This window comes from Natator depressus, chromosome 2 (genome assembly GCF_965152275.1).
Source record: "Natator depressus isolate rNatDep1 chromosome 2, rNatDep2.hap1, whole genome shotgun sequence".
NCBI classification, from domain to species: Eukaryota; Metazoa; Chordata; order Testudines; family Cheloniidae; genus Natator; species Natator depressus.
This window is the reverse complement of record NC_134235.1, coordinates 47,254,713-47,280,220: the sequence shown is the minus strand read 5'-3', so window position 1 is coordinate 47,280,220 and position 25,508 is coordinate 47,254,713. Positions and strand designations below refer to the sequence as shown.

Sequence of the window (25,508 nt, the reverse complement as noted above, 5' to 3'; positions counted from 1 at the left end):
TTTATGGCTGGCCTCTTGCTGATGGAGAGATTATGATGGCTGTGATGTTTAAGGATTTCAGTCAATTTTTTTTCCTGAAGCAATCAATGTAATTGAGTGTGGTTTCGTCTGCTATGTGGTGTTCAGTCAGATTGCCAGTGGAGATGTGGTAATTGTGAATGGTGGTGTCATTTGAGACAAATGTCCCTACAGACCAAGACACACCAATTCAACATGGCACCAGACCAGATGCAAACAGAACAGATGCAAAACCTGCAGATGTATATTTACTGCTACATTGATCAACACTCACCCACAACATACCTTTCAAGATCAGTGGACCTTACACGTGCCTATCACAGCATGTGGTTGTGACCTTATCTGATCAGTGTATGACCATGCAAGTCATCGTTTCTACCACTGTTATATAATTGCAACAAATCTTATACAAAGTGTGACTTATGGCCAGAAAGGGTTACACAGCTTGCTAGCTAATTGACCCATATTCAGCCCTTAGAGATGTTTTGATAGATAATGTTTGCGGTTTTGTGTGTTTACGTATATACTGTTAGAGGTTAACAATGTAATCAAACAGTCCGTCTATGCTGTTTTCTGTTAATTCAGAGCTCAAAAGGAAATATTAACATTTAAATGAACTGTAAACATAGTGATATCACTGTATTCATCTCTCTTTAAAATGTATAACAATTCACCTGCGAATGGTGGAAAAACAGGCAATTGCTTTGTGTTAATCTGTGTAGCTAACTATCGGTAATGTTTAGGAAATAGGTCTACTTCAGTCTCCGTGATTGCCTGTTGTTTGCCTAAGGACTCCAACCTGTCAAGAGAAGGCCTGGAATTGTATAAAAACCCCTTGGGTCCTGATCCTTTTTATCTCAGATCTGCTTGATGCTTCATGCAGAGGACGCGTAAATCATAAGGCTGAGATCTCCAGTCCTAATCTGGATCACCCTGAATATGAACATTGGACTACAACCTATGGACTAATTCTGAAAACTCTTTGCAACTACAAAGCTCACCATCTCTGCTATGAATCTGACCTCAGAACTGTACTCATGTCTGTATGTATATTAATCTTTTAACCAATACTTTTTTTTAAATAAATTTTAGTTTATTTAATAAGAATTGGCTGTAAGAGTGTATTTGGGTAAGATCTGAAATATTCATTAACCTGGGTGGTAATGTGTCTGATCCTTGGGGATTGGTAGAACTTTTTTATATGATGAATAAGATTTTCAGTAATCCTCATCATATTTGACTTGGGTGTCTGGGTGGAGCCTAAGACTGGGTTGCTTTAAGGGAACTGTGTTGTTGGCTTCTGGGTAAATAGTAAGGTATTAAAGAAGCTGTTTTGTGCTGGTTTGATAATTCTAAGTATTGGAATGCTCACCAGCTTTGGGGATTGTCTGCCCCATTCTTTGCAGTTCACCTTAATTGAGTAACTCCAGTGTGGCCCCCTAGGAGTCCTTGTTACAGTGGTGTACCTCATTCAGTGCAGTAAGTGCCTCAACAACTGCTATGTGGGTGAAACGAGACCATCTCTGTGCTCTCAAATGAACTCACAGGAATATCATAAGACACAAACACCCTGTCCCTTGTGGGCAAACACTTTTCACTAATAATCACACTCTATCTGACCTATCAGTCTTCATCCTCAAAGGAAACCCGCACAACACTTTCAAAAGAGGAGACTGGAGCTTGAATTCCTAACTCTGCTAGATACTAAAAATCATGGACTGAATAGAGACACTGGATTTATGGCTTATTACAGCAATCTGTAAACCACTAACCCCGCTTTTTGTCCTATGGCTGCAGACATGGGCCACTCTTCCTTGAATGGTCCCTTTAGAATATGTGTTAACTACTTATGCTAAACAATCTGTTCCATCTTGCATTGAGCTGTGATGCTCAAAGTTCCTTTTCCAGACCTGAAGAAGTGCTGTATGTGGCTGAAAAGCTTTTCTCTCTCACCAGCAGAAGTTGGTCCAATAAATGATATTACATCACCCACCTTGTCTGTATAATATCCTCGGGCCAACACATCTACAACTATATTGGTTACTGAACAAATCCAGTATATTATATTCACTGAACTAAAGCTCAATTAATCTCATATTCTTCTGACAACATAGAATGTTAAGCTCCAAACTTGTTGAGTTATCGAAGTGCAAATAGTATTGGCTTTCTTACTTCAGTCAGAGAAAGCCTTTACCCAGAAATGACTGCCATAAGCTTTACCAAAACATTCCAAAAATATTCCTTTGGTTTGAAAATAAGCATGGAGACTTTTAGCTCAAAGTAAATTTTTTTCCCCAGAAAGCTGAGTAATTGAAAATAGGACTTTGATTTTGAGTATCTCATAAATCATTACAGTGTTGCTGTCATGGGGCATAATACAAGTGAATTCTTCCTGTGTTAAACTGTTCATTCTTTTTGACTAAAAGGTCCTGGAGTTGAATTTGGGAACTTTGGTTTGGTAGATGTATACAAATAATTTATTTTATTATTGGTTTTGGTTTCTTTCTTTTTTTAAATTTTAATGCAAGGATATCACTGCTATGACTCTGATTTTTCACTGAGAAGCACATAGGCAGACCTCTGAAATCAGTCCCCTGAGAAATGACTTTTAAGAATTGGAGTTTGTAGAGTGAGATTCGGTCATGCCATGCTAATAAACTGAAAAGGGGTGTGTGAAGTATTAGACTAGAACATGTGATCACTTATATTTCATTCCTGCCTGGCAGATAGAAGCAAGTTCTAACTAGAAAATATCCTCCTTTCTTCCACTTTGCATTAATCACACAGCCAGCTACTGACTGTTTGTTGAAGTTAGAGTAAAAATGTTATATAAATTAAAAAAAAAAAAAGGCATGGCTTGGGCATTCGTCAAGTTGCTTAACTGAAATCTTTTTCTAAAGTAATTGACACTAAAAGGTATTTTGGTAAACTATAGACCTTATTCTGATAAACATATTTTTGCTTATCGGAATACTGTTTAACAGGTTCATTTTCATTGTACATCTTGATGAGTTTAGAGGTTATTTGTTGTATAAACTTTATACTGCCCTGTAATTCAGGAGATTGCTGTTGCTTAGTATTCAGCCCTAAGCAAAATAGCTAACTTTAAAAGTGCTGTAATGGAGTAGGTACATTGGCCTTACCCATGTTTCAATAGAAAAGCTTAGGAAGACTAATGAGGTGTAGTAAATCACAGGACCTGGTAAAGCCATTTGTAGACAAACCCAGAAAGTCAAACTGATAGTAAAAGCCGCAGTCAAGAAACTATCTGTAGTAAGTATTACTGTTCCTCAGTAAATGCTACTTGGCAAAATAATTCAGGGCAGCTTCTTTTATATAAATCTATTTATAACGAATTAATAGTCTGACCTATTATACAGGTTATGCCACCAGTATTTTAAGTAAATGTTTGAACTACAGGAATGCAATGATCTTTACGTAAGAAAGTGACCTAAGGTACATTATTTCTGAGAGCATTATGTGCCAAAAAATTAAAATTCTGCACACAGTATTTTATCATTTGCAGAATTTTAAATTTGTTAAATAAATGTGGAGACTCCAGCATGGCATTGGGGAGCACAGGCCATTGGTTGCACAGAAGTGGGAGATCACTGTGCAGCTCCCCCCACAGGACATGGACTCAGTGGTGAAGTTGCACCCAACCCTGATACTGCGCATGGACCAGGCCTGCCTCAGAAACACCCCATTGCCCTGTCCCTCTGTGCCAGGTTCACTAGGTGTGGGCAGGCAGGCTCAGGAATGCAGTATCCAAGTGTAGAGGGGCTTAATGTGGGGAGATCCAGCTGTGGGTTGAGAGGGTTCTGTGTGGGGTAATGTGGGTGGCGCTCAGCCGGGGGGGGGGGGAGGGGAGGGGTGTCTTGGTGTGGGGGGATAGAGCTTGGCAGGAGGGTGTGGGGGATTCAGTGGGGGGTTCCAGATGCTGGGGAATGGGGCTCAGTGGGGTGGGGAATCTATGTGAAGTTGGTTAGGGCTTGGTAGGGGATCCGGGTGCAGGTGGCTTGTCAGAGTGGTCCAGGGGGAGTGGGGCTTGTTGGGGGGTGTTCTGGATGCGGGGGGGGGGGTGAGACTCAGCGGGAGGGTCTGGGTATGAAGGGGTCTGAATGTACAGGGGTTGGGTGGATGGGGGAGCAGCTCCCTGTACAGGAATCCCTCCCACTGCAGCTGTGGAGCGATGGGTGCAGGAAACACAAGGGGTGGGGAGAGCTTGCAGAGCGTCTTACAGTGGGGGAAGAAATATGGGAGTGGGTCTGAAATGGCCCTGGATGCTGTGCTCAGGAAGTAGTAGTCCCATCCTGCCCAGCCCAGCCGGGACTAGCAGCTGAGCCCGGAGCAGGGTAGGAGCCACCAGTCAGGTCTTCCCCAGTCCCGCTTCCTGCCCCACAATGATTTACTTCTCTGACGGCTGCCCTGGCACCCAAAATATACTGCTGGGGATGGTTGCATGACCGCTCTTATGGCTTCCCTGTCGGAAAGTCCTTTTTCTGCAAGGAAGCAAAGAAAGCTGCAGGGGACATAAATTCTGCGCATGCGCAGTGGTGCAGAATTCCCCCAGGAGTAGTGCATGGAAACTGCCTTGGTATGTTCTTGGTTGTCCATTTGTATTTGTTAGACAATATCAGATCTGTTTAAGGAACCTCTCTTTATGCCCTGGAGAAAAAATAAAATAAAAAAATAGTTTAAAATAGTTTGGGCACTGCTATTACTTACACCAGTGCAATCCCACTGGTTCAGTCAGCAGTAGTACAGGTCTCTACTGCACAGATCTTCTAACAGACAAAGAGATACTCAGAAGTTTAGATATGAACTATTAGGATGTACAGGTACATGCAAATGAACTAAAGGGTGTTTCCTGTTGTTGTTACATTGTGCAATTCTAAACCGTCTTTCTTGGAAGTCATAAAAATTAAAGCTCATAACTCCTGTGTAAATTCACTGTTGCCAAAACCAAAGTCTGTAGTGTGCTCAAAATAATGCAGTAACTTGTGCACATGGCTTTTTCAGAGCTCTTATTTTTGGAACCTTTTTCAGATTAGTATATATGTAAAGGGCTAGGGCTTATTTTATAGCAGGGTGGATAAAAATCAATGATTGTTTTTTTTAAAAATCTGCTTTTTTTCCTCAAAAAGCATTTTACAAACAAAATCTGATCTAAAGATACATTATCGCTCAAAGATATCTCATCATGGAATAGGGATTACAAATTCTAATTCTACAGCATGAGACAATATATTCATGTAATCTTTAGGAAAAGTTTTGTTAATGAGTTCCAGTAGTCATAGATTAGGGACCCAGTATTATGGGGCTCCAGGGGCTTCTGTAAAGATTTAGGTTAATCTTTCTATGTACGCAGTGGGACTGGGTGCTCAGATACCATCAGAGATGCTTAGTTTTGCAGTTCTCAAACTGTGGATTTGTGTCTCCAGAGATAACAGCAACAATGTTATTAAATAATGTATAGAGGTGAAAAATAACAGACCGCAACCCTATTGTCCCTCTGCAAATTTGTGTACACAGAGTCAATCCCTTACCTGTGTCTAAAAGTGTAAAGTTTCAAAAAGTTCACTGAATAGAAGATTGTTGGGGGCAGAATAGATTTGGACAAGGAGAAAAAGTCTGGAGATGGGAAGGACAGGCAGTAGAAACAGAAGTTAAACTGTTGGAGCAGCATATTCCAGAACTCCTGAGGTCTTTCTGAGAGTAGCCTTCATTGATTTGAGATCTAGCATACCATTCTCGCACTAGAAGGGAAAACCTATAATGGCAGCTTGCAATAAAAGAGACCCAGTTTGGGAATATTTTAATGAACTTCCTCTACTTGTGGGTAAGACTGGCATGTGTGCAAAATGCAAACAGTGCAAAAAAGAAATGCAAGGCCTGGTTGCCCGAATGAAACAACAGCTGAGAAGTGCTCATTCTCAGGAGGAGGCTGCTTTGCATCTTCAGGTTGGTAAACTTTTTTATTTCATACTTCTTTCTTAAGGACTGCTTGTCTTACTTCTGGACTATTCTTGAATTCTCATGGTTGAGCAAAAAATATAGTTGTTCTGTGGTACTATCATTTTAGATGCAGTTGTGATTAAAAAATAAATAGCTGAAATAGGCAGATCTTCCTTTTACAATTTCACCTTTAAAGTAGTACTGAGCATCAGTGAATGCAATGAGTAATACTAAATGAGCAGTATGGTAATAATAATTAAATAACAGCATTGACTTTTTTTTTTTTTTTTTTAGGAGAATCCATCTTCAACATACAGGATTCTGAAGACTATCCACCTTCAAGATCATCATCATTTTCTATAGTTTCCGAGTTATCTGCCAGTGATAGTGTTTCAGTCACATCACCTCTAGCAAAAAGGGAAAGAAAAATCTCCATCATCCGGAAACAGCCATAGATAAGTTTGTGATAAGAACTAGCAGATTACAAAAAAATAATTGCCAAGTTTGTTTATGCAACAAACTCTCCTTTCCATATGATTGAGAACCCACACTTCATTAACATGGTTTAGTCATTAAGACCAGGACACAGTCCACACAACAGAGCAGATATCGCAGGCAAATTGCTGGATAAAGTGTATGAAAGAGAAATTGAGCAGTGTGAAAAAGATCTAGAGGGTGAAATTGTTAACCTGAGTCTTGATTGGTGGAGCAGTGTCCACAATGATCCTGTTGTATGTGCTTGTGTGACAACAGAAGAAGGGAATGTCTTCCTTACAGAAACAATTGATACATCAGGAAATGCGCGCACACACAGCAGAATACTTACAAGAAGTAGCAGTAAAAGCTATAACAAACCGTGGGGAAAAAATTCAAATGTCTAGTATGCAGCTTGGTCACAGACATTGCTGCAAATGTGTCCAAGATGAGAAGAAATTTTGAAGAGAGTCCCAAGCTAATAACATACGGTTGCAGTGCTCATTTGCTGCACCTCCTAGCCAAAGACTTCAGTGTTCCAGAAATAAAGGTTAATGTTGAAATTGCAAAATACTTCCCTAACAACCACTTTGCAGTAGCTGCTCTGAAAAAAGCAGGAGGAACCAAGCTAACTCTCCTGCAAGACGTGTGATGGAACCCAGTAGTGGACTGTGTTAAGTGCTATATCAAAACTGGCCTAATCTGATGACCATCTGTGAACAAAATCGTGAAAAAATAGATGGCACTGTCACAGCCGAAGTTCTCAATATTGGGCTTAAGCGAAATGCTGAACACATGCTGAGTACCCTGAAGCTTGTTTCTGTAGCCTTGAACAACATGCAGGGAAATAGCTGTTTTATTGCTGACACTGTTGAAATTTGGAAGGAACTGAATGAGACCTTAAAAAGAGAAATATGCAATGACAGAGTTAAATTACAAGCATTAAAAAAATGAATGGGACCAAACGAATGGGGTCGGTCCTGGGGCTGGTTTTGTTCCACGTCTTTATTAATGATCTGCCCGATGGGACAGATTGCACCCTCAGCAAGTTCGTGTATGACATTAGGCTGGGGGGAGAGGTAGATACGCTGAAGGTCTCCTTCTTATATAGACCCTACTGTATTTGAGCGTTATAGGTGTATAAATAAATATTTCACTACACCAGTGTACAATAATTTTGCTCACTGACCATTCACTTACAGGGCTCATAGAAATGTAGGTGATATGTAATAATTTTATCTCAAGACAGTTCTTGGAAATTCTTTTAAAGTTTCCAGAAATGTTCACAAGCCTTAGCCAATGTTAATGGAATTTTAATGGGAACCATCAGGGTAGGCAACTCAAATTTTGTTTTTGTTTTGAATCACTAATCTTTTTTTTATTTTCTCTCCATTAATGCTTTTTTTTGGGGGGGGGGGGTAAAGTGGATTTAGTGCAATGAAAAGGTGACAGGAATCTCTGAAGTCCTCTCTCCACAGAAAGGGCACAAATTGGCTAGCATCTTTTCCACTCTGTAAAGACACATTGACAGTATCCACAGCTGTTATTCCGGCACTCTTCAACAGCAATAATAGACTAGATGGAAATCTTAGAATCAACGTTCTCTAAGGCATCGAGCGGTATTTTTTATTAAAAGTTGGTAACAGCTTTTTCTAACATAACTTGAACCTGCTGATTTAAAAAATGGCTGTTACCAAGCTGAATTTTGACATTTAGACCCTCACATTTGCAAATAAATGTGGCTGCCAAAATTCACCAGAAATGTATGTTATACCAACAGTGTGTGTATGGACTTGTCAGCAAATCAAATCAAACTGTTTACCATAATTCCTTTTCAGTCTATTCAGAACAGAAATGAGAAGACATATACCATGGCATTAATACCGCTAGCACCCTAATAGTCCACTCTGTATAGCATATAGTCCTTCATATATCCTAATGTTAGGAATAAGTTAATTATAGCACAAGTTATATTTCCTGTAATATGTGAAATCATTCTTGCATGTTTACTGTGTTTTATAGTACATAATGCTTTGTAGTTAGAGCAGAATTAACATAGGATAGTAATTTTTTTAGTTAGAGCAACAGTAGTTTAGAAGAGGTGGTGGTTTGATACCCATTGGTTAGTTGTAGGTAAACCGTGGAACCAGTAGTAAGTATCGAGATCCACCCAGTTTCCTGCAATTTCTGCATTATTTGCCAAGAATCAAATAAAGAAGATGTGCGTGAAGCAGGTGAACAAGGATTACATAAAACAAGGCAGGCAACAGTCATTAGAAATCGTTTGAAAGGTACAAAATTCAGAGGCTGTCAAGGTTCCTCCCCCACTCTGAATGCTAGGGTACAGATGTGGGGACCTGCATGAAAACCTCCTAGGCTTATCTTTACCAGCTTAGGTCAAAACTTCCCCAAGGTACAAAATATTCCACCCTTTGTCCTTGGATTGGCCACTACCACCACCAAACAAATACTGGTTACTGGGGAAGAGCTGTTTGGAAACGTCTTTCCCCCCCAAATACTTCCCAAAACCTTGCACCCCACTTCCTGGACAAGGTTTGGTAAAAAGCCTCACCAATTTGCCTAGGTGACTACAGACCCAGACCCTTGGATCTTAAGAACAATGAACAATCCTCCCAACACTTGCACCCCCCCTTTCCCAGGAAATGTTGGATAAAAAGCCTCACCAATTTGCATAGGTGACCACAGACCCAAACCCTTAGATCTGAGAACAATGAAAAAGCATTCAGTTTTCTTACAAGAAGACTTTTAATAGAAATAGGAGTAAATAGAAGTAACGAAATCCCCTCTGTAAAATCAGGATGGTAGATACCTTACAGGGTAATTAGATTCAAAACATAGAGAATCCCTCTAGGCAAAACCTTAAGTTACAAAAAAGATACACAGACAGAAATAGTTATTCTATTCAGCACAATTCTTTTCTCAGCCATTTAAAGAAATCATAATCTAACACATACCTAACTAGATTACTTACTAAAAGTTCTAAGACTCCATTCCTGGTCTATCCCCGGCAAAAACAGCATATAGACAGACAGAAACCCTTTGTTTCTCTCCCTCCTCCCAGCTTTTGAAAGTATCTTGTCTCCTCATTGGTCATTTTGGTCAGGTGCCAGTGAGGTTACCTTTAGCTTCTTAACCCTTTACAGGTGAGAGGAGTTTTCCTCTGGCCAGGAGGGATTTTAAAGGGGTTTACCCTTCCCTTTATATTTATGACAGAGGCCATTGGCAGAATTCAGTTCATCTTTCTTTCAGAACAGACAGTATCAGTTGTGTGGCATAGACATTGCTATTCTGATACATAGACAAAGGCAAAATTCAGAGGATATGGAAAGCAAGAGCATTTGCAACTGATATCATGTGTGGCAAGCTATAATGATTTCAGTGAAGACGCCAGTGTCCATAATACAAGACAGTCCAGTTCTGTGACACCTACAGACTTGAGATGCTGCATATTTTTGTCAAGAAGTGCACTCTTAAACACTCACCTGTTCATTCACTCATCTCAAATGTAGTGATAATGAAACTAGCTGTATTTGACCACAAAATGAATGTTCATTAAGTTGGAGTAAATGATCTCAGCTGCTGAAGGCAAGTCCCACCTACCTAGTTACATCCCATTTATGAGGTCTGTCTGTGATGGAAAAAGAGCGACTGCACTAAAATTACTGACACAGCCGTGCTTTGGTTTCAAAATAAGCTTCAGTGTATTGTCAGTCACGGCCATGTTTTGGAGCTATCTGATGTTTGGCATTGTTACTGCAATCTTGCAAAGGAAACTGACATTGAAACTGTACCCTCTTACATCAGTTGTAGATCTTCATTCAAGGAAGAACTCCAAGCCGATATTGGGGATTTATTTCTGTTCATTTCATTGCCTGAATGGTCTCCTGCTGAGAGACGACCACTCTTCGTTCCAGCCAAGTATAAATAATCTATCCATCTCACAAATGATGTATTCTTTTTAAGATGATAGCCACTCCCATTTACCATCCCCAGGAGGACATATTTCTGTCACTGGTGCATGTTGCATTGAAAATTTGGGGAGATACTTTGTCACACCTTGGTCAGAAAGTTTTCAGTGTCAGTGGGAATGATGCAGCTCCTTGCATTCCACATAGCCTGTACATGTTCCTGCACCTGCTGTATGAAGGCCAATCTCTTGAGGAGTACTTGTGGCACCTTATGTTACTCTGAAACCAATCTCTTGAGGGCTATTCTGATGAAGACACTTTTGAGAAACAAGAATCAGTGAAATTCAAGGTGCATAGTGTAGCTCAAGATGTTGTATATGGTGGAAAGAAATGGACACAGAACCATATTTGTCTTGCAACAAGGTCAAGACAATTTGTTAATCTTATCCATCAGGCTGGCCACTCTATTAGTTAAGAAGCAATCCTGAAGATGGACACAGCCCTAGTGTAGAAAACCCTACAAGCTAGATGCTGAGAATGTTGCTACTGGTCCTCCCAACCTGGTTCCCAGGAAACTTGTTTGATATACAGCTGACAATGTTGACATAAATTATGCTTCTCTGGATGGCAAAAAAAAAAATCCATACAGTCCAGGTTGCTGTTTGGCAAAGAGGGCCCAGCCCCTAATCTGATCTTGAATGATCAAAGCCCTCAAACAGCGCACTTAGTGTTCCTGATGCAATTGATGTGATCATAGCAGCCAATATAAGAAATGGTGAAGCTAAGCCAGTATTGACAGACTGTGTTTGCTAGGAGTGGTACTCTGAATCTGAAGAAAACTGCAAAGCTGCAGTGCAGGAAAGAGCTTCTAATATGGCCTTTATCTTTAAACATCAAAATGAGGAGAATGCAAAGTGTGGATGGACACATTTCAACCAGTGCACATGACAACAGAACCAGGAATAACTACCATTGGATACTTGCCAATTATTCAAGCCTCTGCCCATAAGCTAGGCACCCTCAATATTGTTGTATGGAGATGCAAACATGTCAGTGTTTGGGCAGTAGTATGTAATTCTAATTATTGTTGAAGCTCTCTACTGTAAACTGGTGGTAGGAAAATGGGACATACCAGAGTGCAGAGAGTGACGTATTCCATAATTAGGCAGCCTCCATATCTTCCAGAAACTTAGACCAGCACACACAGGCGCCAAAGCTAGCAGGTGCCTGGATTGAAAGTTGAGTTTTTGGAGCAAGTTATGAATGGCAAGTCATATGTCGGAGCGCTGCTGGTCCACGCATGATATGACATTTCAAGTATTGTGGTATCTATTTCATCCACAACTCTTGGGCTTAATAGCAATGCATGATCAAGAGATTAAAGGGGATGTTGTTAAAGCATATCAGTCACATTCTTATGGTAAGCTCTTGTCAGTTTGTACTTCACAAAGATTTCAAAATCTCACCTCTGCATTTGCAACTAGCAAAGGTGAAGGTAGTGTGAACTTCAGGTTGTGGTGGTAGTACATGTTCAGCAGTGCCCAGAGGGAAGGAAATTGGGAGCTGCCTCTCTTCACCTTCAAATGAATACTTCTTGCTATATGACCACACAAAATATGCAAGATAGGGTGCCACCTACGTCACAGAAATGCATCAACTTCCATCTCAAGTGCTCCAGGTTCCCTTGCTGGAACTCCATGTCAAGAGATCATGACAGAATTTCAACCAAATGACTCCTGATCAGAGCAAGAAAGTAATTCTTGGTCATGCCTACAATTCCACCTTACTCAGCCCTCACTTTCCAGTGACACCATCAGTTTCTAACACGTCTTGGATTGGATGGCTTGGGGAAGGTGAAAAGTACAGAAGCGTTTATTTTTAAGATGTGTGGTCCATAACACAGGCGAAGAAGCATGTGCCATTTTGTTCACACGCTTGTGGTCATAAGAAACACTACCCCCCACCAAGTAATGCAGGTACTCCCCGTCAGTACCTGGCTTGAGCAGGGGAAGCTAATGATCCAACCAGTGGACCAAATTTGATGATGAATCCTGGTTATGTGCCACCTGAGGCACGCTAAGAAGAATCACTAAGTATCAGGTACATTGGAACAAGGTGGTGTCAGTTCTCTATATCTGCATGTGCCTGTACGAACTCATGCTCTCCTTCACCTGCATCGCTGACTTCTCCACCCTGTTGTGCAGCCACAGAGTATTGCCTCCATGCAATCTGCAGGTACTGGTGGCAATGGCATGAACCGAGGCACCAGACCTCTGTCCTCCTGTTTCCAGCCCATTGTATTTGGAGGAGAATCTATTGGATTTGGGCAGTGGGTTTGTCTCCAAACTAGTGCCTGGTAGTGAGCTCTGCACATGTGGAAGAAAAATGCATTACTTGGTGGGAGGGTAGTGTTTTTTATGACCTCAAGTGTGTGAACAAAATGGCACATGCTTCTTTGCCTGTGTTATGGACCACACATCTTAAAAATAAACCTCTCCTGGGGAGCAACAGCTTGATACAAACTATAAAAGCATATCTTCAGTATATAGACACAGCTTTTTAAATAGCATCAGTACATACATTTCATAATATTAATGACCAGCATGATCCAGGCTGTCATTTAAGATCTTACAGGACACTTTAGAGATAGACAGTATGAAAATAATGTGTTAAGCATAGTGAGTTTGTCAGGCCTGTTTGGACTTGCTGACAGAGTAACAAGCCCTTTGCCACTGGCACCAGTGGGTCTCTTGTTCATGCTAGACGAACAGGAATCATACACAAATGTTCAATATCTTCATCAATGATTTAGATAATGGCATAGAGAATACACTTAAAGTTTGCAGACGATACCAACGTGGGAGGGGTTGCTAGTGCTTTGGAGGATAGGATTAAAATTCAATATGATCTGGACAAACTGGAGAAGTAAATAAGATGAAATTCATTCAGTAAGGACAAATACCTAGGTAGGTTTTGGAATCTCCATCATTGGAGATTAAGAGCAAGTTAGACAAACATCTGTCAGGAATGGTCTAGATCAGTGGTCCCCAACCTTTCTGTTGCAATAGCATATTCATGTTCCCAGAAGAGTGTAGCGGGTGCTGGACAACCAGCCGCTGAAATGCCGCCGAGAAGTGGCGTCATCAAGAAGCAGCAGCATTCTGGTGGCAACGCTTCTTGGCGTTGCCGCTTCTTGGCAGCATTTCGGCAGCAGGTTGTCCAGCGGAAGCGCTCCCTTGTCAATAGGTGGGTGCACATAAATGCCCTGGTGGGCGCCATGGCACCTGCGAGCACCACTTTGGGGACCACTGGTCTTCCTAACACTAAGTCCTGCAATGAGTGCAGGGAACTGGACTAGATGACCACAGAATGATAGGACTGGAAGGGACCTCAGGAGAAGACTCAGCTGAAGGAACTGGGGCACAGAAGAGCCTTGCCTTCTCCCTAAAGGACACTGACCAAAACGCAGCCAACTGTCTTGGTAGCGGTGAGGACTCTGAGGGAGGGAATTGCATTTAGGTGTTTGCATTTTTTCTATAGATCTGTAACTCTTCAGCTTTCTCTGTGTGTGCGCGCACGTGTATGTACACATATGACTTTTTAAGAAGTTCCTTTGCAAAGCCTGCATTTTTCCTTACTTTAACTGTTAGGTGGTATAAACTGGAGTACCCATGAGAGTGGAGTTCAGGGAAGAGTGTGCGTAGGCTTCTGAAGGAATTTGGTGGGTTAAGCAGACAGCTGAGGGTAGGTTGACTGCAGGGTCCAATTTTCCAAGGAGTTGTTCCAGATGGGAATGCTTGAGAGGGCAGAACTAGAAACACTGGACACTGCTCACATTCAGTTGGTTTGGAAGCACATGGGATCCAAAATTTGGAGCCCAAATCAGCAGACTTGTGACTGTTCAAGTGGGGATTCAGCCAGGGCTGTATAGAATCATAGAATATCAGGGTTGGAAGGGACCTCAGGAGGTCATCTAGTCCAACCCCCTGCTCAAAGCAGGACCAATCCCCAATCAAATCATCCCAGCCAGGGCTTTGTCAAGCCTGACCTTAAACTTCTAAGGAAGGAGATTCTACCACCTCCCTAGGTAACGCATTCCAGTGTTTCACCACCCTCCTAGTGAAAAAGTTTTTCCTAATATCCAACCTAAACCTCCCCCACTGCAACTTGAGACCATTACTCCTTGTCCTGTCCTCTTCTACCACTGAGAATAGTCTAGAACCATCCTCTCTGGAACCACCTCTCAGGTAGTTGAAAGCAGCTATCAAATCCCCCCTCATTCTTCTCTTCTGCGGACTAAACAATCCCAGTTCCCTCAGCCTCTCCTCATAACTCGTGTGTTCCAGACCCCTAATCATTTTTGTTGCCCTTCGCTGGACTCTCTCCAATTTATCCACATCCTTGTAGTGTGGGGCCCAAAACTGGACACAGTACTCCAGATGAGGCCTCACCAATGTCGAATAGAGGGGAACGATCACGTCCCTCGATCTGCTCGCTATGCCCCTACTTATACATCCCAAAATGCCATTGGCCTTCTTGGCACAAGGGCACACTGCTGACTCATATCCAGCTTCTCGTCCACTGTAACCCCTAGGTCCTTTTCCGCAGAACTGCTGCCTAGCCATTCGGTCCCTAGTCTGTAGCTGTGCATTGGGTTCTTCCATCCTAAGTGCAGGACCCTGCACTTATCCGTATTGAACCTCATCAGGTTTTTTTTGACCCAATCCTCCAATTTGTCTAGGTCCCTCTGTATCCTATCTCTGCCCTCCAGCGTATCTACCACTCCTCCCAGTTTAGTATCATCCGCAAATTTGCTGAGAGTGCAATCCACACCATCCTCCAGATCATTTATGAAGATATTGAACAAAACCGGCCCCAGGACCGACCCCTGGGGCACTCCACTTGACACCGGCTGCCAACTAGACATGGAGCCATTGATCACTACCCGTTGAGCCCGACAATCTAGCCAACTTTCTACCCACCTTATAGTGCATTCATCCAGCCCATACTTCTTTAACTTGCTGACAAGAATACTGTGGGAGACCGTGTCAAAAGCTTTGCTAAAGTCAAGAAACAATACATCCACTGCTTTCCCTTCATCCACAGAATCAGTAATCTCGTCATAGAAGGCGATTTAGATTAGCCAGGCATGACCTTCCCTTGGTGAATCCATGCTGACTGTTCCTGATCACTTTCCTTTCGTGTAAGTGCTTCAGGATTGATTCCTTGAGGACCTGCTCCATGATTTATCCGGGGACTGAGGTGAGGCTGACTGGCCTGTAGTTCCCAGGATCCTCCTTCTTCCCTTTTTTAAAGATTGGCACTACATTAGCCTTTTTCCAGTCATCTGGGACTTCCCCCGTTCGCCACGAGTTTTCAAAGATAATGGCCAATGGCTCTGCAATCACATCCGCCAATTCCTTTAGCACTCTCAGATGCAACTCGTCCGGCCCCATGGACTTGTGCACGTCCAGCTTTTCTAAATAGTCCCTAACCACCTCTTTCTCCACAGAGGGCTGGCCATCTACTCCCCATGTTGCGATGCCCAGCGCAGCAGTCTGGGAGCTGTCCTTGTTAGTGAAGACAGAGGCAAAAAAAGCATTGAGCACATTAGCTTTTTCCACATCCTCTGTCACTAGGTTGCCTCCCTCATTCAGTAAGGGGCCCACACTTTCCTTGGCTTTCTTCTTGTTGCCAACATACCTGAAGAAACCCTTCTTGTTACTCTTGACATCTCTTGCTAGCTGCAGCTCCGGGTGCGATTTGGCCCTCCTGATTTCATTCCTACATGCCCGAGCAATATTTTTATACTCTTCCCTGGTCATATGTCCAACCTTCCACTTCTTGTAAGCTTCTTTTTTATGTTTAAGATCCGCTAGGATTTCACCATTAAGCGAAGCTGGTCGCCTGCCATATTTACTATTCTTTCGACTCATCGGGATGGTTTGTCCCTGTAACCTCAACAGGGATTCCTTGAAATACAGCCAGCTCTCCTGGACTCCTTTCCCCTTCATGTTAGTCCCCCAGGGGATCCTACCCATCCGCTCCCTGAGGGAGTCGAAGTCTGCTTTCCTGAAGTCCAGGGTCCGTATCCTGCTGCTTACCTTTCTTCCCTGTGTCAGGATCCTGAACTTGACCATCTCATGGTCACTGCCTCCCAGATTCCCATCCACTTTTGCTTCCCCCACTAATTCTTCCCTGTTTGTGAGCAGCAGGTCAAGAAAAGCTCCCCCCCTAGTTGGCTCGTCTAGCACTTGCACCAGGAAATTGTCCCCTACGCTTTCCAAAAACTTCCTGGATTGTCTATGCACCGCTGTATTGCTCTCCCAGCAAATATCAGGAAAATTAAAGTCACCCATGAGAACCAGGGCGTGCGATCTAGTAGCTTCTGCGAGTTGCCGGAAGAAAGCCTCATCCACCTCATCCCCCTGGTCCAGTGGTCTATAGCAGACTCCCACCACTACATCATTCTTGTTGCTCACAGTTCTAAACTTAATCCATAGACACTCAGGTTTTTCTGCAGTTTCGTACCGGAGCTCTGAGCAGTCATACTGCTCCCTTACATACAGTGCTACTCCCCCACCTTTTCTGCCCTGCCTGTCCTTCCTGAACAGTTTATAACCATCCATGACAGTACTCCAGTCATGTGAGTTATCCCACCAAGTCTCTGTTATTCCAATCACGTCATAATTCCCTGACATCACCAGGACCTCCAGTTCTCCCTGCTTGTTTCCAAGGCTTTGTGCATTCGTATATAAGCACTTGAGATAACCTGCTGATCGCCCCTCATTCTCAGTATGAGGCAGGAGCCCTCCCCTCACAGACGTTCCTGCCTGTGCTTCCTCCCGGTATCCCGTTTTCCCACTTACCTCAGGGCTTTGGTCTCCTTCCCCTGGTGAACCTAGTTTAAAGCCCTCCTTACTAGGTTAGCCAGCCTGCTCGCAAAGATGCTCTTCCCTCTCTTCGTAAGATGGAGCCCGTCTCTGCCCAGCACTCCTCCTTCATGGAACACCATCCCATGGTCAAAGAATCCAAAGCCTTCTCTCCGACACCACCTGTGTAGCCATTCGTTGACTTCCACGATTCGACGGTCCCTCCCCTGGCCTTTTCCTTCCACGGGGAGGATGGACGAGAACACCACTTGCGCCTCAATCTCCTTTATCCTTCTTCCCAGAGCCACGTAGTCCGCAGTGATCCGCTCAAGGTCATTCTTGGCAGTATCATTGGTGCCCACGTGGAGAAGCAGGAAGGGGTAGCGATCCGAGGGCTTGATGAGTCTCAGCAGTCTCTCCGTCACATCGCGAATCTTAGCCCCTGGCAAGCAGCAGACTTCTCGGTTTTCCTGGTCAGGGCGGCAGATAGATGACTCAGTCCCCTGGAGGAGAGAGTCCCCGACCACCACCACCCGCCTCCTTCTCTTGGGAGTGGTGGTCATGGAACCCCCCATCTCAGGACAGTGCATCTCATGCCTTCCAACCAGCGGAGTCTCCTTCTGCTCCCTTCCTTCAGACGTATCATCTGGTCCACTCTCCGCATTAGTACCTGTGGAGAGAACATGAAAGCGGTTAGTTACCTGTGTCCGTGTTGCTGAAGCCCGGACGTTCCCCCTTCTTCTTCTGGAGGTCACATGTTGCCAATCTTCTTCACTGGCCTCTTGGCTCCGCTGTGCAACCTGCTCTAAATCTTTAGAGCTTTGTGCCCATAGAAGCATATCCTGACTTTTGTCCAGGAAATCCTCAGTTTCTCGTATGCAACTCAGGGTCGTTATCTGTTGCTCCAGACCTTCAATCTTCTCTTCTAATATGGAGACCAGCTTGCACTTTGTAACAAATGTATTACCAAAGTTAAGCTATACTTTAATATTAAACTAAAAATAAAACATTATAACTGTCGTAGAGTAAGAGCTGGAACTGCAGTCCAGGAACCAGATGGTGATGGACTGCTTGTGCAGCACTTCTTGCTAGTGGGCCTCCTTTGGGTTCAAGGAAAGACTCGGGATGCTTCAGAGGATGTCCAAGAAAGTTTACAGTAGGCACTTACGGGATAATATGCTCCCAGCTAAAGTTTTCCTCCTCCTAACCCTAGTAATTAGAGGTTGGCTTTAGCCCAGGATTTTATATAAATGTCCAATTCCTTTTTAAAATCCTGCTAAGTTCTTGGCTTCAGTATCCTGTTGCAGTGAGGTGCATACTACATATGCATTGTGTGTGGGAATTAATTTCGGCTCTGAATTTGCCAGTTTTCCTTTTCATTGAATTTTAATTAGTTTTTGTATTATGTGACAGTGAAGACCTTCATATGGGTGTTTTGCAGGTTAATCACTTAATGTTTATTAAGTGCTTTAAGAACTCGGGGTGAAAGGTGTGCCAGAAGTACCTTATTTAATTGATATGGTTTTCTAGTGCTATTTCCAGTTTCTTACTTTGGTACCCAGATGGTTTGAGAAGCCTGAATCTTTCATCTTGTATACAAATTTTTGTGTGTTAATGATTGGAATGAAGTTTTTTTTATTTAAATGAAGCTAGAAGTTTGTTACAATATACAGATATGTGCCAGTGTGACTTGTCCAGGTAGCACTTAGAGCTCCAAATCTTGCTCTTGAGAGGCTCATACTATGCCTACTTCCTGATGCTTTTAGGTTGCATCTGTTTATTTTTGGAGTCTATATTTTTTTTAATATTTAGTTCTTCTACTTATTTCCAGATTAGCAGATGGCGGCACAATGTGTAACAAAGGTGGAGCTGACCATCTCCTGCAACAATCTCCTGGATAAAGATGTTGGTTCAAAGTCGGACCCGCTGTGTGTACTTCTCCATAATACAAGTGGGCAACAGTGGTATGAGGTAGAGTATGACACTTTTTTCCTAGAATATTCTTAAAGTACAGTCTGGCTGAGTATTTCTAACAATGAAAATAGTGAGGTACTTGAGTTACTTTCAATAGTTCTTATGATTTACCAACTCTACTAGATACTTCAGGCCAGAGAGTGTGTGTGTATCAATCACGGACATGTAACCTGCTACGGAGCTGCACCGTGCGCGTGGTAATTTTATTTTATCTAGGCTCTTAGAATATCTGAGGCTATGGCTACACTACATCTTAAGTCGGTATAAATTATGTCTCTCAGGTGTGAATAAGCCACCCCCTGAGCGACAGAAGTTAAACCTACCTAAGCACCGGTGTGGACAGCGCTATGTCAGCAGAAGAGCTTCTCCCACCAGCACAGCTACCGCTGCTTGCAGGGGCTGGAGTAATTAAGTTTATGGGAGAGCTCTCTCCTGTTGGCATAGAGTGTCTGCACTAGCAGTGCAGCTGCACCGTTATAAGCTCTGTGGTGTACCCATAGTTTAAGTGTAATTTCCTGGGGGGGCCCTGCTCTCTGCAGAGAATAGACGGGCAGGCAGCAGGCCTTCTGGTGTACTGGAGGAGCTAACACAGAAGCAGCAACTGCTCTGTCTTCTAATGGAATAGTGTGTGCTTGCCCCCAAAACTGCCAGTGTTGCCCTTTCTAATGATTTGATGTCTTCCTGTTCTCTCATTGTTTTGTTCTTGTCCAGTGTGGTGATTTCATCAGGACTGCTAGGTTTTTCAAATATTTCTGAGTTCATCTCTCCCAGCCTTCACTTTGGACAAAATGTTACATTTTATTTATGAAATGTCCAGAAGTGACTGCATTTCACTGGTGGGAGAACTGATCCTTAAACATGCCATGTCTACCACACCTGGATTTTGTAAAATTTAGTTTGTAAAGTACTTTGTACTAGGATGAAAGGTGTTCAGAAGTGCATATTATTATACTTGTACCTAGCAGGGCTCTTGGAAGCCCAGCATGAGATGTGAATTGATTTGGCCACCAGCATAGTTGTATGAGCCAGTTGATGAACATCTTGGTAATGTGACTTTTCTATTTGCAGGTTGATCGCACAGAAAGGGTTAAGAATTCCTTGAACCCAAAGTTCGCCAAGAGGTTCCTAATTGATTACTACTTTGAACTGGTTCAGAAGTTTAAATTTGGGATTTATGACATTGACAACAAAACCATTGATCTAAGTGATGATGACTTCCTGGGAGAATTTGAATGCACTCTGGGACAAGTGAGTTCAAACAGTGCCTGAGCATGTACTACAGGGAATATGTTTGTGACTGGTTACTCCTGGCCTCCCAGGGTGTCACCTGATGTACTGCAGTACCACTGAGCCCACCTCTTTCACCAGCCTGGGCTCCCTTATACTGTCCTGCTGAGCCCCGCCTGCAAGCCTCCTCCAGCACACACCCAGCTGCAGAAAGACACAGATACTGAAATCAGCACTGCATGGGAAGGCTTCAGCTAAGGAATGACCCAGCACTAAGTTCACACCCCCTCTGGAGTATAAACCCAAAATTGTATAGTCTTGCACTGCACAGAGAACTGTACAGTGTAAGCTCATGAAATTTGCTCCCTTCCTCAGTGTGGAGGAAGATATGCACAGCTTTTTGCCCCCTCATGTATGAATTCCACAAACTGATTTTAGAGAAAACAAAAACCATGTTTATTAACTGCAAAAGATAGATTTTAAGTGATAAGGGTTAGCAAACAGATCAAAGCAGATGGTATTGAGCAAATAAAACAAACATGCAAACTAAGCTTAATACACCAAAGAAACTCATCACAAGTAAAAAGAAAAGGAGTACTTGTGGCAGCTTAGAGACTAACAAATTTATTTGAGCATAAGCTTTCGTGAGCTACAGCTCACTTCATTGGATGCATTCGGATGCTGTAGCTCACGAAAGCTTATGCTCAAATAAATTTGTTAGTCTCTAAGGTGCCACAAGTACTCCTTTTCTTTTTGCGGATACAGACTAACACAGCTGCTACTCTGAAACCTGTCGTTACAAGTAGTAATTTCTCACCCTAAATGTTGTTTTAGGCAGATTGCAGAGGTTCCTGAAGGTAAACTGCTCTTGCTTGCAGTTTAAACTCTAGGTATTTCTTTCACAGGCCAGACACCTTTTCCAGCCTGGGCTAGTCCTCCTCTTGCCCCCTCCCCTTCCCCCCTGCCTTTGTCCTTGTTTCTTAGATGTTTCCAGCTGTCATCCTGGGCAGGGATTCAGTGAATAACAAACCTTGATTACATCCCTCCCCTGCCTGAAATAGGTTTTACATATGGCAGGAATCCTTTGTTTTCCTGTGTGGTTCCTCCCCCCCATCAGTGGAAAATATTGGTATTCTATCATGGAGTCCAGAGCCAGGTTTCATAATCACATGACCCTTCAGTGTCAAAGCAGCCATGAGTCAAAGGCCGTTTGTAGCATCCCAGAGATTAGCATCTTTAAAGACCCATTGTTCTCCCTAATGGTCCATTGACTTGTCCCCAGCTAGCCAGCCAGACTAATTGCATTCTATCTGGTGGGCATTCCCCAGGTGCAAACACTTTTGTACTACAGTTGTACAGTCTGTATTCCTAACTTTGTATACAAAAATGATACAGGCATACAAATAGGATAATCACATTCAGAAAATCATAACCTTTCTAATGATATCTTACATGTCTGATCTTGGACAAAACATCATAGTTATGCTATAATCATATAATATTTCTATGAAGAATATGGGGTGTAGTGTGTCAATTTTATTACCCACTTTGATTTCTACTAAAACTGTGTAATAGTAAGCTTACTTTAAGCTATGCCTCTTTTATATGCATTGACCTATAACCATGCTCATGAGGGGAATAGCACTCTTAAGTGAAGAATAAGAGTCTCTGCTAATTTGTCTACACTTAAAATGTTGCAGCTACTTACTTATGTGGACTGGAAGAGTTCTCCCATTGGAGTAGGTAATCCACCTCCCTGAGAGGTAGTAGTTAAGTCAACAGTAGAATTCTCCATCAACTTAGCACTGTTTACACCGGGAGTTAGGTCAGTTTAACTGCGTTGCTCAAGTGTGTGGATTTTTCACTAATTTCCTTGTGTAGACCAGGAGTAAGAGTCTCTGTGAGTTTGTTTTTGTTTCAGTTCAGCACATAAGATCATTCTGTGAGCACTCGTCTTGAGGTTTTGTCTAATGTATGCTAGTCGAAGTAGAATATGAGAGAGAGAATATTATCTCTATCACAAGAGGGTGAGATCTTTTATTGGACCAACTTCTGTTGGTGAGAGAGACAAGCTTTTGAGATCTTCTTTAGGTCTGGGAAATGTACTCAGAGTCACAGCTAAATACAAGATGGTACAGATTGTTTAGCATGAGTAGTAAATACACATTTCAAGGGATCATTCAGGTGACCTGTTAACACTTCTCTAGTCATAGAGGGAAAAGAGGCTGAGGGGCAAGGTTTAACTGGGTTATAGATTGTTCTAAGAAGTCATAAATCCAGTATCTCTATTCAGTCCATGATTTTTAGTATTTAGCAAAATTATGAAATTAAGCTCCCAGGCCCAACTGTAAAAGGTTTTGTTCAGACTTCCCTTGAGAATAACGACTGAGAAGTCAGATATAGAGTGATCGCTTTGTGAAAAGTGTTCACCTGACGGTGATAAGGTACTTTTGTCTTATCATTTTTTCTGTGTGAGTTCATTCAAGACCATAGTGATTGTCTGTTTTCACCCACATTGTTGTTGTTTGGGCATTTAGTGCATTGGAAGAAGTGTACACCTCATGTTGTGATACGCATGTGAAGGATCCATGGATCTTAACACCCCCTACAACACACAGTTTCGATAATGCTAGCAGTGGAGATATGTCTACAGGTTTTGCATCTGTTGTTCTTGCAGGGTCTGGTGCCACTTTTAGTTGGTGTGTCCTGGTATGTGGGGAGTTTGCTTCTGATGAACTTGGAGAGGTGGGGGGATTGTTTGAAGGCCAGAAGTAGGGGTTCAGAAAATATTTCTTTCAGAATGTGGTTCCCATCAAGTATGTGTTGGGTTATCATCAGATAATCACATATTGGTACCTATGTGGGGTGATAGGTGACAACTAGGTGTGTGTGGTCAAAGGAGGTTTTATTTCTGTATTGAAGCCGGTTCTATTGGGTTATTTGGGTGGCCCATTCCATAAAGTGATCTAATTCTCTGATTTGGAGTGTCCTTGTTTGGTGAAGGCAGTTTTAAGTGTGTTTATCCCAGACTTTCTCCTGTCAGCATATTCTGTGGTATCTAAGTCCCTGGCTGTAGATAACAGATTTCTTGGTGTGCTTGGGGTGCTTACTGGACCTCTGAAGGTAGGTGTGGTGATCCGTGGGTTTCTTGTACATTGTTGTCTGTAGGAGTCCATTGTCGAAATTGATCTTGGTGTCCAGGAAGTTGTTGCTGGTGTGGGTGTGTTTTAGAAAGACTTTTATGTGTTGGTGGTAGTTGCTGAAGTTGTAGTGAAAATCTATGAGGTAGTTTAGGTGTCTGTCCAGGGGATGAAAATATCATCTATGTATCTCAGGTATCTCACTGGTTTCATGCTTGTGTTTGTCCAGAAATTCTTTTTCAAGGCGGCCCATGAAGAGGTTGGCATATCCCTGGCTGTAATTAAGCAGATTGCTGTTTAGAGAACAGGTGGACTAGGAATAAATGAGAAATGATAGTTAGTCACTGCCATACAGAATACCCAAATGCTTGCAGATTCCAAACTACTGTTGTCATGACATGACACTTGAGCTATTAAGTCAGGCTCCATAGAAAATCCTATAGTAGCTATTAATCAGTACCTTAAAGCATTGTAACAGCAGCATGATACTCTTCCTTTCTGCAAGATCAAAAACAAGATCATGTGGCATGATTGCAAAACATTGCAAACATCAGTGAATTATATGAATTGCTAATTTGGAGGGTTTTTTAATGAGGCATCAGGTTCCAGTGCATCTGGGCTAATTTCAGGTATTTCAGGACAATAATTTCAGGTATTTTTTAGAAAAATTCAAGTATCTTATCTACCTACAGCAAGAACTCCTTCTCTGCACTTGCTAATTTGCCTAGATAACTGGCATCTAATGGGAAAGTGAAACTATGGAATTCAAAGTTGCTGGCTTTTCTACTTGAGCCTCTTCTAGAAGGAAAGTTTAGAGATTCCAAGATGGGGAAACTAACAGCACAGTTCTGAAAGTTTATTTATGAAGGTTCTTGTTGCTGTCATTACTGTTTGCTTCAGCGAGATACAAAGAAAAGTAAATTGTCTTCCTAAAAGACCTTGTCTTCCTGTTAATGTTGTTACTCAATGCAGTTTGTTCTGCATTTGAGATAAAATTATGAAAGGAATCTTTTTGAAATAAGTTTCTCTCTCTTGTCTCCTCACATTCTTTTTAAAAGATACTTCCCCCCCCCCCCCCCAAAAAAAAAGAGGCTAGAAGTAGAAGCTAAGCGTGAAATTCTGAATGTAGGTAAAATAACAAAATAAAACATAGACTACTATAAAACAAAAATGTACTTTTTCAGCAATCTGATTGCTTAAATTATTTGCCATATGTATAAATCCAAATGCAATGTGTCAAGAATTAAGGGATAGTCTAGTCTCACAATTTCAGGCATCCTCCCTGATATATATTAATGTACGTATGTATGTATCATGTCAGATACAAGCCATCTTCAGCAGCTATTCAGGAAAAGTCCTTATTCTACTGTTAAAATTATTGGTGTGTAAAGGATTTCTTGTTGTTCTTACCTTGTTTTTACTTCTGTCATGTAGTCAAAGTTGCATATAGCTTCATATCTTTAAATATTATCCACACATATTGAAGGCTATAAGAAATAAAAGTAATGCTGGAGTTCTCATGGTAGAATAGTTTCCTAAAATGGAACATGCAACACCACTTGTTTCTTTCAATGTGAAAAACTGTTAATTGTCAAGATTTATTATAATTTAACTTTTGTTTTGACAGATAGTCTCCTGCAAGACACTAACAAGACCATTAATGTTTAAAAATGGGAAACCTGCCGGGAAAGGAAGCATTACGGTAGGATGATACTTGGCTTTTTCCTTCTAGCATATAGCCCACAAGTTGTTTCTCTTACTGAGTTAAATGTGTTCTGTCACATCATAGTAACAGGAATATTTCTTTCACAGCTGTTTGTTTGCAGCTGTCAATTTACAAAACAGTACTTCTGTGTTGACCTAACTTATCAAAATCAAAGAGTCTTCAGAGGCTCAAATAAACTCAAGTGGTGAAC

General features: G+C 42.1%; 1 protein-coding gene across 3 annotated transcripts in view; it reads left to right on the top strand.

The window, feature by feature from the left end:
• The window catches only part of CPNE3 (copine 3), a 64,723-nt gene that overhangs the window by 6,460 nt on the left and 32,755 nt on the right, over positions 1-25,508 (top strand). For 2 of the 3 annotated variants that reach the window (XM_074944146.1, XM_074944147.1), the window contains exons 2-4: positions 19,083-19,222; positions 20,294-20,473; positions 25,220-25,294. In XM_074944146.1, coding sequence (XP_074800247.1) covers positions 19,091-19,222; positions 20,294-20,473; positions 25,220-25,294 — 387 coding nt within the window. In that variant the 5' untranslated portion in view covers positions 19,083-19,090. Of the gene's footprint in view, positions 1-6,270; positions 7,001-19,082; positions 19,223-20,293; positions 20,474-25,219; positions 25,295-25,508 lie in introns of all 3 variants that reach the window. The other variant, XM_074944145.1, reaches the window with a different exon arrangement.